The sequence below is a fragment of the Ooceraea biroi genome, chromosome 11 (genome assembly GCF_003672135.1).
Source record: "Ooceraea biroi isolate clonal line C1 chromosome 11, Obir_v5.4, whole genome shotgun sequence".
NCBI classification, from domain to species: Eukaryota; Metazoa; Arthropoda; class Insecta; order Hymenoptera; family Formicidae; genus Ooceraea; species Ooceraea biroi.
In genome coordinates this window covers 9,258,476-9,274,062 of record NC_039516.1, presented here as the reverse complement: position 1 = coordinate 9,274,062, position 15,587 = coordinate 9,258,476, and the positions used below count along the sequence as shown (strand labels likewise).

The 15,587-nt window shown below is 44.2% G+C and overlaps 1 protein-coding gene across 11 annotated transcripts in view; it reads right to left on the bottom strand.

Annotated features, from left to right (window-relative positions):
* LOC105277530 (putative uncharacterized protein DDB_G0277255) overlaps positions 1–15,587 on the bottom strand; it is a 31,403-nt gene that overhangs the window by 8,991 nt on the left and 6,825 nt on the right. For 10 of the 11 annotated variants that reach the window (XM_020030941.2, XM_020030931.2, XM_020030927.2 and 7 more), the window contains 3 exons: positions 8,275–10,048; positions 7,769–7,931; positions 7,439–7,645 (listed from right to left, as the gene is read on the bottom strand). In XM_020030941.2, the coding sequence (XP_019886500.1) occupies positions 7,439–7,645; positions 7,769–7,931; positions 8,275–10,048 (2,144 nt within the window). Of the gene's footprint in view, positions 1–7,438; positions 7,646–7,768; positions 7,932–8,274; positions 10,049–13,542; positions 13,957–15,587 lie in introns of those variants that run through there. The other variant, XM_020030940.2, reaches the window with a different exon arrangement.

Genomic DNA, 15,587 nt, shown 5'->3' with positions numbered 1-15,587 from the left:
AATTTTGATGTTGTTACATTATATCATTTTATGGCAAATTAATTTAATATATTTTCTCTCTCAGTCTCTCGGTCATTAAAGCTGATAAGCATCGCAAAGAATTTCGCTAAAGCTTCGCTAGGTTTGCTAGATATGAAAAGCGACAAAGTAATAGATCGTTAAGTTGATGCTATTCTTGTCTTTGAATTCTAACTCAATTGAGAATACATGAATATTTCATCAATTGTCAACTCTAACCGGGCAGATCTGCTAAAATTAGTGCCACTTGGGTCAACGACCACCTCCGTCTACCTGAAGCAGTAAATAGCTTTTCGATATCGACATAAAGAAACTTGATTTCATATCTATATCGTCTAATATTGATAAGAGATTGTTCTATATTTTTCCATCTGTATCAAAATCTAATTTCTTACAAACATGAAGTTGTTAATTGGATTTTGATTTCAAACGATAGCCGCTTGTTAAAGCGCTGAATTATTTCAACCCCCTAAAATTCTTCTTCTCGTTGCAGTGTCTCGCGGGTTTTGTTTTCCACGATTGTCGGGAGCAGTTTATGGACCAGCTCAAACAATAAGGATCAGAGGAGGAGACGGCGAGAGTCTCCCTTGAAGTAAACGATCAATACTCCAAGCTGGCTGTCCTTCGGCCCTTAACGGCGTTTATTGCGCGACGTCTGCCTCGCGAATTTTGCTCTCAAACCTGGCACTTTGGCTTTTCGCCGACTTGGCATCGACACCACGAATCCGGAATTTATGAGGCTCTCTGAGCTTTCATTCCTGATGGTAACCGGCTCGTTTTTTGTGAACCTTTCGCAAGCAGTCTACCGGAATCCCTCGGGACTCTCTCCCTTTCGTCGAGCGATCCTCCATTTCGTTTTGCTCCGCGGTTTTACAATGGATGACTGCATCCGGGCGGAAAGATTAATTAGTGGAGTTTTCTAAAGTTCTCGCAGATATTCGCTTTAGTGCGCAAACATGTTTTTCTAGTTGTTGCTATTAATTAATTCATTCTTATGGAAGCGGTGTTTTTTAATAAAGGTAGATTTCCTTGTCCAACTAGTGGAGCTTCTGCGAGATGCAAAAGCCTGTCAACGGTTATCGGAAGCACTATTTTCCGTCGTCGACCGCAGTTGGTTATCCGTCAGGCTGGACATTTAGTAAATAGACCGAAAGAGTTCACCGTTAGACGGGAAAACCGCGAGGAAGATACGTAGTTATACCGCGCGTAAGTTGTTTCCGCTACGGCAAGCGCGACTTATCCGAGAGAGCAGAACCTTTGAAAATGAAAATCGCACGCTCTTTTCTCGACAATAAGTACACCAGACACGATACTACTGACATTTTCCGAGAAACGCAAGTCAATCACGTAAAAAAAAAACGGAAATTATAATAAAATGAATCGAGCGTTTTCCCGGCAGGTCGGGTGAAAATTGTCTCTACCATCTTTCCGCATTGCTTCTATAAAAAGAACGCCCGGCGTTCCATCAATCGTGCCGCGGATTGATCGATACACTCTCCCATTTTGCAGTCGCGATCAATGTTGCCCTAAATTCGTGGAGCTAAAATAAAACACGGCGACACGGAAGACCCAACGACGAAGGAACAGCAGGGGAACACCGACACGGTCAAGTAGCAACGCTCTGATTAACGACGAAATCGCGCTCGGCCCCGACGTCTTCGTCACCAGCCACGGTACCTTTCCGGTACTTCGACTTCCTATCGTCATGTCAATGTCTGAAGAAAAAATAGACGCCGTACTTATGCGACGTTCCGCACGACTTCCACTTCGAGCGAATATCGATACCATTATACATGTACGCGACGAAGAGTCTCGTTACATCACGAGATGGGTTGTTCGTCATACCGCGGGCTCCGGAGGAACCGGTTTAAGCGGTCGGGCGGCTTGAGCCACGGCTTTTTAACACGACGGCCAAGGTTGCGGAGCGCTGCATCGCGCTGGAGGAGCCGACGCGAAGGAGCCGGGTAAATGCAACGCCAACCCTCCGTGACCCAAATCCGATAGCATCCCCCGTGTCCGTCTCACGGATCGCCAAATGGACGTGAAATAAAGTACAAGCGGTCTTCACGAGAGGAGGTGCGTTTTAATAATGCAATGGAGAGTCGTACGCTTACAATAATACGCACATGAGGAAGACAGAAGTATGATGTACAATCATGCTTAATGTACGTCGTAAGTCGGTTTCGCGGTCTAGAGCTAGTCAGCACCACACGCTCTTTTCTCCCTCTCTCACTCTCTCTCTTTCTTTCTCTCCGTTGCTTACATTTACGGATACAACGAGTACATACTTGATGGATATAAGTGTCGCCAAGGTGCATCGAAACCTGCTAATTTCTTCGGAATACAACAGCGAGTAGAAACGCGAGAGAACCATGGGGACACCGGAAATTAAATCGAAGGAGAACAAAAATAAATGCGATGCGTATTCGCATAGGGAATAAACGATAATACGTGGGAGTGTCTGGATGCAACGAGGGAGGATAGGCCCAAGGTTGAAAGAAAATCGAAGCGGCAATGACGGTTCGTCTGGAATCGAAAACTGGAACGGTTTGAAGTTACGCCTAATACTTACTGATTAATTAAGCTAATGGAATGTAATTTCGCTTACATATTATACGTGTCATTAAGTATGTCAGCCTGTGGCGTTCATTTTGCGCGATTACTTCGAGGGAAGGGTGAGTCGTCGAGTCGAGCTGATCGCTTGATCAGCTCGCACTCGCAGAAACACCGTTCGCCTCCTCTACAAAGCTACGCGTCTACACCTAACAGCAGCTCTCTATAATGCGCCGCGAGTACACGATTAATTAATATTTGATAACGTCGGACGTCACCGAAGTGGGTACCCAGTGGTCATCCTCGTACTGTAGAATCTACGTATTAAATATAGAAGAGAATCCCCTAATATGAGATATGCTCCTAATATGAGATACTGGAGTTTCTGCTAAACTAGTGAGTACCATCTGTTAATTCCACCATAAATTTATTACTCTTGGTGTAAAATATATTTAGTGAAAAATTCATTGTTCGTTATTGCGTTTAGCCTTTGCAAGAAAAGGTTTGTGAAATTGTGAACATGTCAAAGGAACTTGAGGTAAGTCTTTAAACCTTGTTTATTACATAATAAAGAAATGATTGGCAATAAATTCAGTATACAATGATAGAGTAGAATCGTAGTAACAGGAAAATACGCGATTTGTTGAATTGCTTAATTGTAGAGGTTAGATTTCATGATCGCGGAACCGCTAGGCGTGTGGCTCGCCTAATGAGAATTCAGGGTACTCTTAATATGAGATAATTATTGCTCGAATATGAAGAGTATGTAGTGTAATAAAAAGAAAGAAAATACTACTTAAGGTTAAAGAAAAGTTAATACGAATTTATATTACGAATTTTTGTGTATTTAATTTTTATAGAATCTGACTATGGAGGTTAGAGAAACGAGGAAGCGTCGACAGTGGAATCGTGAAGATTTGGCGAAGGCTGTGGCAGCAGTATTTTTATAAAAATATCTAATAAAGTTTTTTACTTGCAATACTGATGTATTTTGCACTTTTAACACCGATTTCTCAAGGTATCTTATATTAGGAGCACACTTTCGCGATCTTGCGTAAAGCTCTTTTTTCACATTTTTTAATTTTCAGAAAAAATAATATTTAAATTAGATTTTTCATTTGACCAACCTAAAGCTTATTAAATTCTCTTCAAGAGAACGTATTACATTTTAAAATTCTGCCTATAGATTTCCTTACATTCGGCAAAATCGATATGGTATCTCATAATCGGGGACTTTCCTCTAGTACCAATGGTTCACCATTAAAAGCGACGGCCGTTGGGAAAACGACTGGGAGGACTAGATAAGGAGGACTAGACTGCGTCTAACAAGGTATCGAAACGTATTTGGACCAGTGCGGAAACGCGAACGTTTGGGACGACAATTCTGGAAGGACTCGGGTTTCGACCATCGTATGAAATTGGAAAAATAATCTCTATCATCCTCATTACTATGCGCGTCATACCGCCACGCTCACAGCTTGCTGAGCCAAGGACCGAGAACCAAAGGTCCGTGCCGCCCGCGCCGCGAGCGAGTCCTTGTAAGCGTCGTGAGCGGAACGCGGCGGTTCACACGTGCCGGCGGTTTACTCTTTATTCGGTACTACGCTTCAGCTACACTTCGATTATAATTGAGAGTAACTTTCGAGTTATATATAATAAGGACGCACTGTAATCTCAAAGAAGTCGGCCGATACTTCATATCGCGAAGTTACGTTAAGCCATATTTTCCCTTGGGTTGAAGAAAGGGGAGCATAAATTAACGAGATAATTAATTTCAGGTTTGTGAAGGGTCGGTGTAGGACTAGTACCTTTGAGGTAGCATCTTTCCCATCGAAATCGAGCTAAAGAAATTCTCGTCGATGGGACAAGAGTCGATGGGATCACATATTATTAATCTATGGATATAGGTATTTCTCAAATTAATACTTCGAAAACAAGAACGATAGGTAATAGCGCAACAACGAACGAATGATAATTACACAAAGAGTTCATCGATTGATTAGAAAAATATATCTACGAGTTTACGTTAAGAAACGTATAAAATTATTAGACTAGAAGATAAACTAACGCAAAGGAGGAAGCTTTATATTACATAACAATTATCACTATGCTCATCCTACGAGAATTAAGAAATACTCATCAAGTCTACTCGAAACAAACTTGAAAACGGCACATACTGGAAATATCTGACTCTTTTTTTTTCCATTTAACCATATACCCTAAGCGAAAGTCACAAGTGCACAGTCATAATCAGCCACTAAATCTCCCAGTTGTAACACCGTGCGTTATCGTCATCTCATTTCGCTTGATTCTCTCAATCACCCAATCACTTCTCTTTCTCTCGCTCGCTCCTGGCAATGTCTGTCCATTTAACCCGCGAGTGGTCGTTCTCCTCTTACACAATGAAATACTTTATCTTGCGAAATATCCATACATTTTGGAGAACACGTCAAACACATAAATATTCATTTATCTTCCGTTCACCATAGAACTAGACGCTGCATCTGCGTTCGTTTGTGCAACACGGTGTAACTTTCTTTTCTGATTTTTGCGAGACGCGACCATTCGCGGGTTAAGCCTGCGTCTATCTCGGTAATCGGCTGCGTGCGGTTATCGGTTTTGCCTAGTCGACATTCAAGGGAGGACCGGCGGACTCCGCCCGCTAGTTAGGGTATGTCAGCTGGTAGTAGTCTCCACCCGCGGAGTCCTCATCGGGGATTTGCAATTGCTTCACCCGTTTTACTAGCGCGCTAGAACACAGAATACTCTCGCTGAATTGTGACGTCTCCTGTGGCGGATGCGGATGCATGTTTATTTCGTGTTTTTTTTTTATACAAGCAAAGGGGAAGGAGCAAGAGAGACTGCCGCGTACGTGCGCGTTTTGCACATGAATCCTGGCAGAGAAGAATAAATACAATCGGGTCCAAGAGTTCGTTGACACGTTGCTAACAATTCGTAATATCTTCGTAAAAGACAAATCACCGTCGAAAATGATCCCGTCTTGTACGAAAATGTCACGTGTTATTAGCAAGTCAATTTATCTGTGTGATCAGACTGTATTAAGTCTTCTGATCAAGTGTACATTTGACAGACATTGTTCAAAATAAACATTGTTCAAAATAGAATTGCAGAAGGTTTAATGATTTGTTTGTTCGATCACATACATCAACAACCGCTGATCGCCTTTAATGAGAAACGGAACGAAAATGACTGACAAAACGAACAGTACGAAGTGCCGCGACTCAATGTAAAGCTTCACAAAGACCAGACCGACTTCGAAACCAGACGTAATGAGGGAATTGCAGGGGAAATATCGGGGATTTGAGAGAACGGCTCTTAATTTTTTAGACGTAGACTTTTTCTCATTTATCTGCCGGGAAAACTACCGAGCAAAGAGGAACTGCTATCGACGCGAAAGAGAGTAGGCTGTTATGCGCGTGTGGCCATGACGTACTCGAAATTTATGACTCGCGGTAACACGATCGCTATTGCAAACGATCCGAAATGTTGCTTTTAAAGAGCTTCGTGCTCTCGATACAGAGTATAGTTTTTCTCAAGTAACACATGGAGAGAGAAGATAACAGAGAGAACTAGAACTTCATATAAACGCGTGCGCGATTTTTCTGCGAATAACCGACTGTTCCGATTTGTCCTTGAGACTTAATATCGTTTTAATTAAGATCAACGTGTTCATTAATCGTAGCATATGATTAAAGATGCAAAAAACATATGTTATGATAATCGTATAACGCCTTTTCTCTCTAAAGACTCTTGCAAACCGTTATATTCAACTAAAAGAAAAATAATTGTAAAAGACACTCGAAATTACACGGTGCGCACGGAGAAAAGTAATATATCAACGTGTAATGTCAAAGTATCTTTATCGCAAATTTGCAATAAAATTGCAGAAAATACAATTTTCCTTCAAATAAAATGTAAATCAGTGATATTTCCAAAAAACACATAAATTATGCCCCACCTTTACGCGTCATTTTAATTTCACATAAACATCTCATAGGTATTTTAACATTTAGTCAATCTTTACAGAAGAGTTTACACATTTTTGATTTACACAAAAGATTGATAAAAGAAAAATTCGAAAGGCTCTGTAGAACTGGTATGCAGATGTCTATGTAAAACAAAGTTTCTGGCTTACACAATCAAGTGGACATAAAACAGTGGACACACATCAATGGTCGGATGACACAACCTTTACCTCCTTTTTTCACAATATATTAACATTTTATCGGCTAATTATATCACAGCATCGACCAGATACACTTTTAATCCTCCTACGCAGCTTATTGATTCTAATTAAAGCCTGCTACAGTCTCTACTCTCATACGTCATGTACTACAGTTTGTATTTAGAAATCTCGCTATAAACGCGTTGGAATTAACCAAAAGTGGACTTTGAGATTACGTTATAGTAATCGATGTCACGTCACGTAACCAGGAAAGCATACGAGACTGTTGTGAGCGAAGTGTACGAATTCGCTCTTACGAGGCACAAATAGATACGGTGGTGGTGCTGCAATTAGGATATCTAAGCGATAGCGTTAAACGAAAAGGCACTATGGAGAAGAGAACTAAATAATTACACTCTACCAGATTCTATCTACATGAAGGAACGTAGCAACACGCATACGGGAACATACGGGAAGCGGTTTCACAGATATTCTTACGTCCCGTACGGAGGAAGACACATCCTTATGTGATGATCTACATATCATTTGCAAGTACAACGTCACGCGTCGCGACTCTACTCGTGGTAACGTCTCGTTAACCACGATCGCGAGGAAGCGTCGTGCACCACGAGTTTTTACGTCGCAAGCAAGCGTAAGATAGCGAAAAATGCGAGTACACACCCAGATTCGGTGGTGGTTTGGTTGTTGTTATTGCCCGTCCCGCTGTTGACGGAATTGTTGTTGGCGGTATTGGAGTTCGCCTCCTCTTGCATGTGCGCGGTGCTTAACAGTGAGCTCCACTGCCTCATCACTTCCTCGCCCTGGGCTTCCAGTTCGGATATTATGGTGGCATCATCCAGCTCGTGCAACGCGGGATTAGAATTTAGTCTGAAAGATAATAATTCGTGTGAATTCGATTTTAATGACAATCATTCTCTATGCACTTTGAAGAGATCTACATGCGTATATTTATAACATATTGTATCGTCTAATAATAATAAGTATGCTAACCGCTGCTGTTCCTCGTAAGAACTTGCGTCGCTAGCATCGTAATCCAACATTAAATCGTCCGAGGCAATGGACTCGCAGGGTGATAAAGTGTCCACGCTTCCAGTTCGATGCAGCCGCTGTCCGTGATGAGGACTGTTGCTCATGCCTTTGACGTGCGCACCACCTGTAATTACAAATATATATTATCAGCATGATACAATAACTTTTAATTTAAAGAACTTGTATTTTGAATAAACCTATTGTATTATAAATAAATTTATGTTCCATTTCATTATCATTTATGATTTGTCAAAAAAGTATATTCTGTTCTTTTTAGACACGGAATATTTAAGAAATTACACGTTAATTAAGAACGTAAGTACTGATTTAATTGCGTGTAAATGCACGCTCGGATTAGAGCCCTCTTAAAGAGTCAAATTTGATAAAAGCTCGTGAACTTAAAAAGAGCGCAATATGCACTCGGAGAAGCTGAGAACTCCAAGAATAGCATGGAGATTCATACTCACTCGTCTTGGAGCTTGTCTCGATTAAAGTGTGGCTATTCTCGGTGATTATTTGACTGCCCATGGCGGACTGTGTTTCGGCTCTGACCCTCGAATTGTTATCGTCAAAAATCAATCCGGGCTGATCGGCAATCTCGTCGTCGAAGAACTCTCTACCCTCGGACAAGCTCAGCGAGTTGGAGGCGTTCGTCGGCGTGCCAGGACTGTCATCTTCCAGAGTATTGTCCGAACGTTCTACGTGCTCCTCGTCCTTCTTCGAAGGCTTGCCGTCCGACTGAGTGATACTGGCGGTGGGACTGTCGAACAGGCTGTCGACCGGCGAAGTCTCGTCGTCTATCAGTGTAGTTGTAGTGGCGGCCGCGGCAGCAAATGCCGGATCCTCGATAGTCAGCAGCACTGAGCGCAGTGCGTTCTTAGATGCGGCGCCGTTCTTCGCGGTGACTTGCGTGATCGGCTGCGCGTGCTGAGCGATGATCGAGTTCGAGCGCTGGCACTCGTCGCTGGAGCTCAACGAGTACTCATCCGCCATCGCCTCGCCGTGGCCGTACTCGGGATCGTCGGAGCTGGGCGGACTGAAATCCGATTTGATGGACGGGATCTTCTCCGTGTGCGAACGGTCCTTGTAGACCTTCTCCTCGCTCAGGCATCCCTCGTCGTAGCCCTCCGAGGACGTAGTGGACATTGACGCGGTCGAGTCCGTGTAACGATTGTCCTTGCTGACGATACGTTGATACTGCGTGGCGCGCTCACGCACGAAACCGGTATTCAGATTGGCCGCGCTCACGAACGATTTTGGCAGCGGGATTACAGAAATCTCCGTGACCGTGCTGTCGTCGTCTCGGACATCCCTGACGTCAAAGCTCTTGCCGTTCACCACCATACGCAGGTTCCTCGGTCTGCCGACTCCGCGTCTCCTCGTGGCTCCCTCGTCCACGAAATCCACCGATCTGATCCTATCGTTGTCGTCGGGACCGGCTGGTTGGCTGCTGACACCCGAGTCCTCGGTCATCGAGCCCTCCTTCGAGCTACCCGAGCCTTTCTGCGTCGACGTGGATATCTTTCGGCTCTGATTTGCCGCTGTTTTCGCGATCTTCGAGTTCGAGTCGTTCACCCGCACGGCGAACTGAGGCAACGGTAGATGACTGGTATGCAGGGTGTACCTAGTGATGGGTTCCGGGATCCCCGAGGCTCGTTTATTCACGTCGGTATGCTGTATCGAATTACCGCCACTACTGTAAGCCACGTTGTTTGAGGGCGACGGGCGAGGCTTCGTCGGTGCGGCCGTGCCGCATAGATGTTGCGACGCTCTGCTCGTTTGCTTGGCAAAGTAATTCTCCGCTTGTTGTTGCTGATTATATTGCTGCTGCAGTTGCTGCACCTTCTCCTGGTTATAATGGGTGATGGTGTGATTGCTGCAGATGTCGCCGACCTTGTTCGTGAACAAGGTCCTTCCCTGCGGCTGCCTGTAACCGAAGCGGTTGGTTCGGACGCCTATTCCGCTCGAGTCCTTCTTTGGCGGCGCCAGTCGTGGCGTCGATCGACCTGACGACGAATTATGGATCGCGTTGCAGTTGCAGTCATCGTCCATCATCCGTCTGCGGTCTTGCTCTGGACCAGCCGACTTCGATCGTGGATGCAGCAAGCTCTTTTCGGCGGCGCCGGTGTAGCTCGTTATGGGCATCGGTATTCCGCTAGCGGGTCGTCGCCGGAAGCCGAAGGACATCGCGGTGCCGCGCGTGTGCGACGCGCCGCGCTTCGAGGAGCCCCGTAGATCGCCCTGAAACATGAATTCTCTCGTTAGACGGGACATCCTTGCTCGGAAACCGGAAGGGAGTGGAGTGTGATGTACGCTGCATCGGAAACGAATTAAGATGCGACATTGTCGAAGACCGAACATGAATCCTCATCAGACTTTTTTCTTTTAGTACGCTTGCTTTTACTTATCGGGTGAGCGAAAGATGATCATTCTATTTAATTAAGGGGGGATTCCGGTTTTTCTTGTTAAAAAAATCGATTTTTTTGTAACGTTATTTTATTCTTTAAGACCTTAAGAATATGTGTAACAAATTTTAAAACGAAATTCGCAAAATTTGCCAAGTTATAGTCCATAAACGGGCGGTAATATACTGACTCGGTATGCAGGTATAAAATTTTGGAGCGCGCGGTAGCTGCTCCGGTCGCGCTCAGCTGTTTATAAATACAAAGGGATAGTCAATGGCATCCAAAAGGTCTGGTTTAACGGTTGGGTCAGGTAAAAAACGACAAGGAAAGTTTTAATTCCACTGTCTGGCGACTAGCGCCCAAACATCTTCACTGTGGCTCAAAAACGATCGAAATTGCGGCTTATTTAGCAACTGGCATTTTTAATGAAGGCTTCTCTGCCGTCCTTAAAACGATGACAACGATAGGAATCGTTATTGGCGGGCAAGCAAGAATATTCGCCAATGCGAAGAACGAACACCGTCTAGAAAGATCGTCGAGACGAAGCCTTGAGGCCACAAAAGAGGCTCGGACAGCGCGTAGAAGCGAGCAAATGCACCTCAATGATTTTTTCGAAGAGGAGGAAGGGATGCTTTATGGCCCTGGTATAGCAGATTAGCAGACAAACCCTGTAAGTATTCGATATGCCTCCGTAAACTGTACTCGAAATTTTAAACGCGTTTTTCTCGAAACACCGTTTTCGCGAATGGTGTGCACGATATCTATAAAACTATTGGACAGACCGACTTCAAATTTGTACAGCATGCAAAGTAAATATTTTTTTATCGTTTGATGAACGGAAAAAGCAATACGTTATATACATTTTGTTTTATACCAAAAAATTCGATCAATTTTTTGTATTAAATCGATGATTTGAGTTTGATAAGTGACCATTTCGTCAAATACTTTTTATTTATTTTTTTTATTCGTCAAACGATAGCTACATATGTATGAAGTAAATGCCATTTGATTTTTTTGTTTCAGATTACCGGAAATGGGGAAATCGTGCATACCAGCGACCGCGGAATTTCGCGCGGCGTCATGGTCGAGGAGGGTCAGCAGGTGGAATTCTTCATAAAAATAATAAAACAAAATTTTTTTCATACCTTAAATGTAAATAAATATACGCTGAAAATTTGGAAGTAATTGATTGCATAGTTTTCTAAAAAAAAATCCCCCAAAAAGCGGTATTTTTAGGGAAAAAAACCGGAATCCCCCCTTAACAACGCGGCCTCGCTCGATTTACTTTGATTAAAAAAGTTCCCCGCTCTTTGCGTTTCCGCAAATAGTGTTACTAAAGTACCGTCACGCCAAGATGCGGAGAGTAAGATTATTAGTAGCGTTCAAAGAGTCACACAACAGCCAGAGTCGTGTCTGTGAAAGAGATATATATTCAGTATTGAGTTTTAAAGGCCAGGCTGAACTTTACTGCCGATTATACACAGTCTCGACTATGCGATTCCGACTCCTACACCGCCGCGTTTTTTATTCGTATTGCAGCTCCTCCAAATGTCTGTCTTACTGCAAACACATACCGCGCGTTCGTGAGGTTTAGGGGTTTGTGCGGTAAACTTTCTACGCGGCTGCCTGCTGTAACAATATATTAATCGATATTCCCACACAGATATACGCGGTTACATAACGCCACGGGGAGCCGCGTTTCACTGCGGACGAAACTCTCCGTCCGGAACAATGTACACGCGAGCACCGCATTGTCCATGAGCGAGCCGATCGACGACGAGCGTTTATGCACGATGCAGCTCGTCGAGACTGAGTGTCTGTCGTGCCTGTCCGGCCCATTCGAGCCACCATACAGCTGGGCCAACCCCATTTAAAATCCAGAAATAGAGTAACCGCGGCCGGCGATCCAACGAATCTAAGATCGCGCTTTGGAAGCGTGCGGGTAAAGACGTGCCCCTGAAAAAGCTCAACGTAGTAGTGAGAATCTTCACGCTCAGCACGTGAAAACCGAGAAAAGGCAACGTGGATATTGCACGATTTCGCGACAGCTGCAAGTCGACTTTCAAACGTTGCGCTAGATAGCACTAATGTCTGAAAAATTATGCGGTATAAATGCAAAATGCAGTATTATCGTGCAATACTTGTATAAAATGATAAAGTCTAAGTCCGTCAAGTGATTAAAGATGATTAAAGATGATTACGTGTCCTCCAAATAATTATTAAAAACTCAATTCCAGGACCAAGATTTAAATAATATCAATCGACATCCCGACTAGAAATTTATCCAGTGGTCCTGATCAGGTTGACCTTATTTTATTATCAGGTCCTGATAAGGTAAATTCATCGGGACCTGATCAGTCATGTAACGCAGCACAATAGTTAGGTCCTTATCTGGATATCCTCATCAGGTTTATATCGGGTTGAATTATTAAATCCTTACTACCCAGACAGCACCAAGTCGTCTAAAGGATCACTAAACTTGATATTTTCGGTGAGTGTAAGAGGCCTTAGAACACATACTACTAGTATATGTTCTAAGTAAGAGTCCAAAAGAAGAGAAGATTAGAGTACCGGATCGATTTTCCAGATGGTTATTTGTAAGGTGCTAACCAAATGTTTCTTGCGAGAACGTCACGCCTGACCTGGCCATCTATCGGTCGCTTGGTGAATCAGAGGCGGGAAACACACACTTGTGTTGATTTTTGTCTCTTATTGTTCCATAATCGAGTACATTGAAATGTATATGATATAAAAATAATTAATACTCGCAAATTAAGTAGAAGTTACTATTCTTTCTACATTAAGTATATAACGTACATTATAATATAATAAACTACGTATGGTCCGATGTAGGACCAGATGTGGGAAACCTTTACCTCTAAATTTAGAAAAAATATCAGGATGAAGGAATAAGATCCTTAGTAGGTACTAATAATGTAAACCTCAACAAAATTTGTACTTTGAAATATCAGGCATAACGTAAGAAGGTCCTAATATGCTCCTTATTATTTTAACCCTAAAAGGTCATACATATTTGAACCTGATGAGGATATTCTTAGGTATACCTTATTCAGGATTACCTTACGCCAACCACGTCAGGTCCTTATAACATATTAGGTAAACCTGACAACGTTTCTAGTCGGGATGATATCTGCAATTGAGAGGATTAGTGTCCCAGATTGTCCACGGTATGACATTCTACCGACGATACCGACATCGACAGCGACACCTTCGTGAGCCACTCGCGAGGATACGACACTCTTCCGCGGAAAAAGAGATCCATAAACGGACGAAGCTTTCTCGAATCGTGAATTTCGGGCAAATCCTTACCGCAAGGCCCTTCTCGTTTTCCAGCGAGTCATCTTCGCATCTCGTGCTGCCGCACCGGTATTCCATGATTCCTGCGGGCCAATGTCACACAGCCGGTCGTCGATCGATCTCACGGGGATTGACGGCCGCCCAGCCGTCCCGTTCACGTTGCCATGTCCCAAATATATATTTTTAAACCCGCACGACGGCAAGCGTAGGTCGCGCGACGATGTAGGAGCTTCTCGACGTAGGAGAGACGGCAAGGAACTCTTCAGCGATCCATCGCATCGTAAGGGCGATTCCGACGACGGTGAGGAAATGCGCAACGTCGCTGTTCGTCGTGTCCGTCGTCGTCGGCGTCGCCGTCACCCCTGCGTCTTCGTTCTTGCGTCTCGCTTGCACCGCTGGCCCTGCCGCGGCCTAAATCGCCGAGCGGACGACAAAGAGCGAGCACGGGATCGATCCGGTCGTGTGCGCCGTCGCATCGCCGACGCCGACGTCGACGCGCATACGACAGCGAGGGGACGGTTCTGCGGATGCGCCCGGGTTTCTCCCGATATATGGGGTGTCTTAACGCGCGAGCGATTCGATCTTTGATTCGTCATGTATTACTCTGTCTGCACGCTAACTTCTTTTGATTCAAGCTGATTTCGAGATAAACGCTTTCGAGGTAATCCTGCGGCGAGAGCTCACGCGGCGTTTTCCTGAAGACAAATTCATGACGGCGAGGGAAGACATTTCTCGCTACTGATTGCTTTATTTCAGCGCTCGTCCTATATGAGCTTATCAGCAAAAAATAGCTGTTTGCTTCATGTTGCATGAGAGGACGATTATGCCAAAATTCTTGTGCAAAGCGATCCTTTTTCACGCGAATGGTTGCGTGTTATCGAAACGCTTCGCCGAGAAGAATTGTACAAGCATAACTTCTAGCTATTTATTTATCTTGCAGATAAGCGGTACGCTGAGTCGAAGAACAACATTAGAGTAAACCAATTAATACATTTCCACATGCATAAGTTACTGATAGAGTTCCATGAAGAATTAAAGAGCCATCCTTAATCATGATATATAATGACATCTCTGATAATGACTCGATAAAGATTGGTTTTAATACCGCCTCGATACCGCGCTTTCTTTTTACCAGTTCAAATTAAGACCTCGGACTTTGCTTGATCTTATCAACAACACGGCTAGACTTTTGCCGACGATAAGATCGGTATAACGTCAGCAAAGCCTGCGTTTCAACATAAGAATTAGAAGCGTTCAATTAAAAGCAATCGAGCGAACGACTGGTTCACTCGCGCGAATTACTTTCGCGTGAAGACTCTCGTTCGCGAGATCGTCTCCGGGAAGAGGTACGTTTCCGCTCCGCACACCCGGACTAGGAGGGCACGATTTCTAGTCACTTCGCGAAAAGATACAAAAGGGAACAATGGGGGAAGCCGTGCGTTCGATCGGCAGAAAGCGCGATCGCCGTGCGAATCGGCACAGTCGAAGACACATCAGAGGAACAAGAGGGAGGACAATGGGACGAGAGAAGATAGGCCGCGAGAGCGTTCTCCGCGATTTCTCCTTCTTCGCACCTGAACCGTGCATCTCAGCCTCGCGTTTTCAGCCGCTCCGTTTCCGGCCGGCGTGTAAAGCTACCGGAGAACCGACACGCGTGACGGCGAACAATGGAAAGCACATCAACACGTAAAACGAGATCGGCCGCGCGAATTAATATCTCCGAATGAACATGGCGTTCTCACGAAAGCGCGGATTTAATGAAAATCCCGTTCCACGCGCAGAAACCTAACGGCGACCCATGATTGTTTGCGACACTTGAAAGAGGCAAGATTGATCGATGAATAAACATTAGCGAATTGTTCGCGTGCGCTGATGCCTATCGCAGGAAAGCGCACGCTCGAGTAACACATGGATAGATATTTCACTTCACGCAAATCGCAGCTCAATCTCACTCGGGAACAAAGCGCGATAAGAATAAATTGAACCTTAGTATTTATATTTGCCGTAATTGGTATACCCGGGATCAATCAGTTATTTTTGAAGCTGCGTGTCTTTAA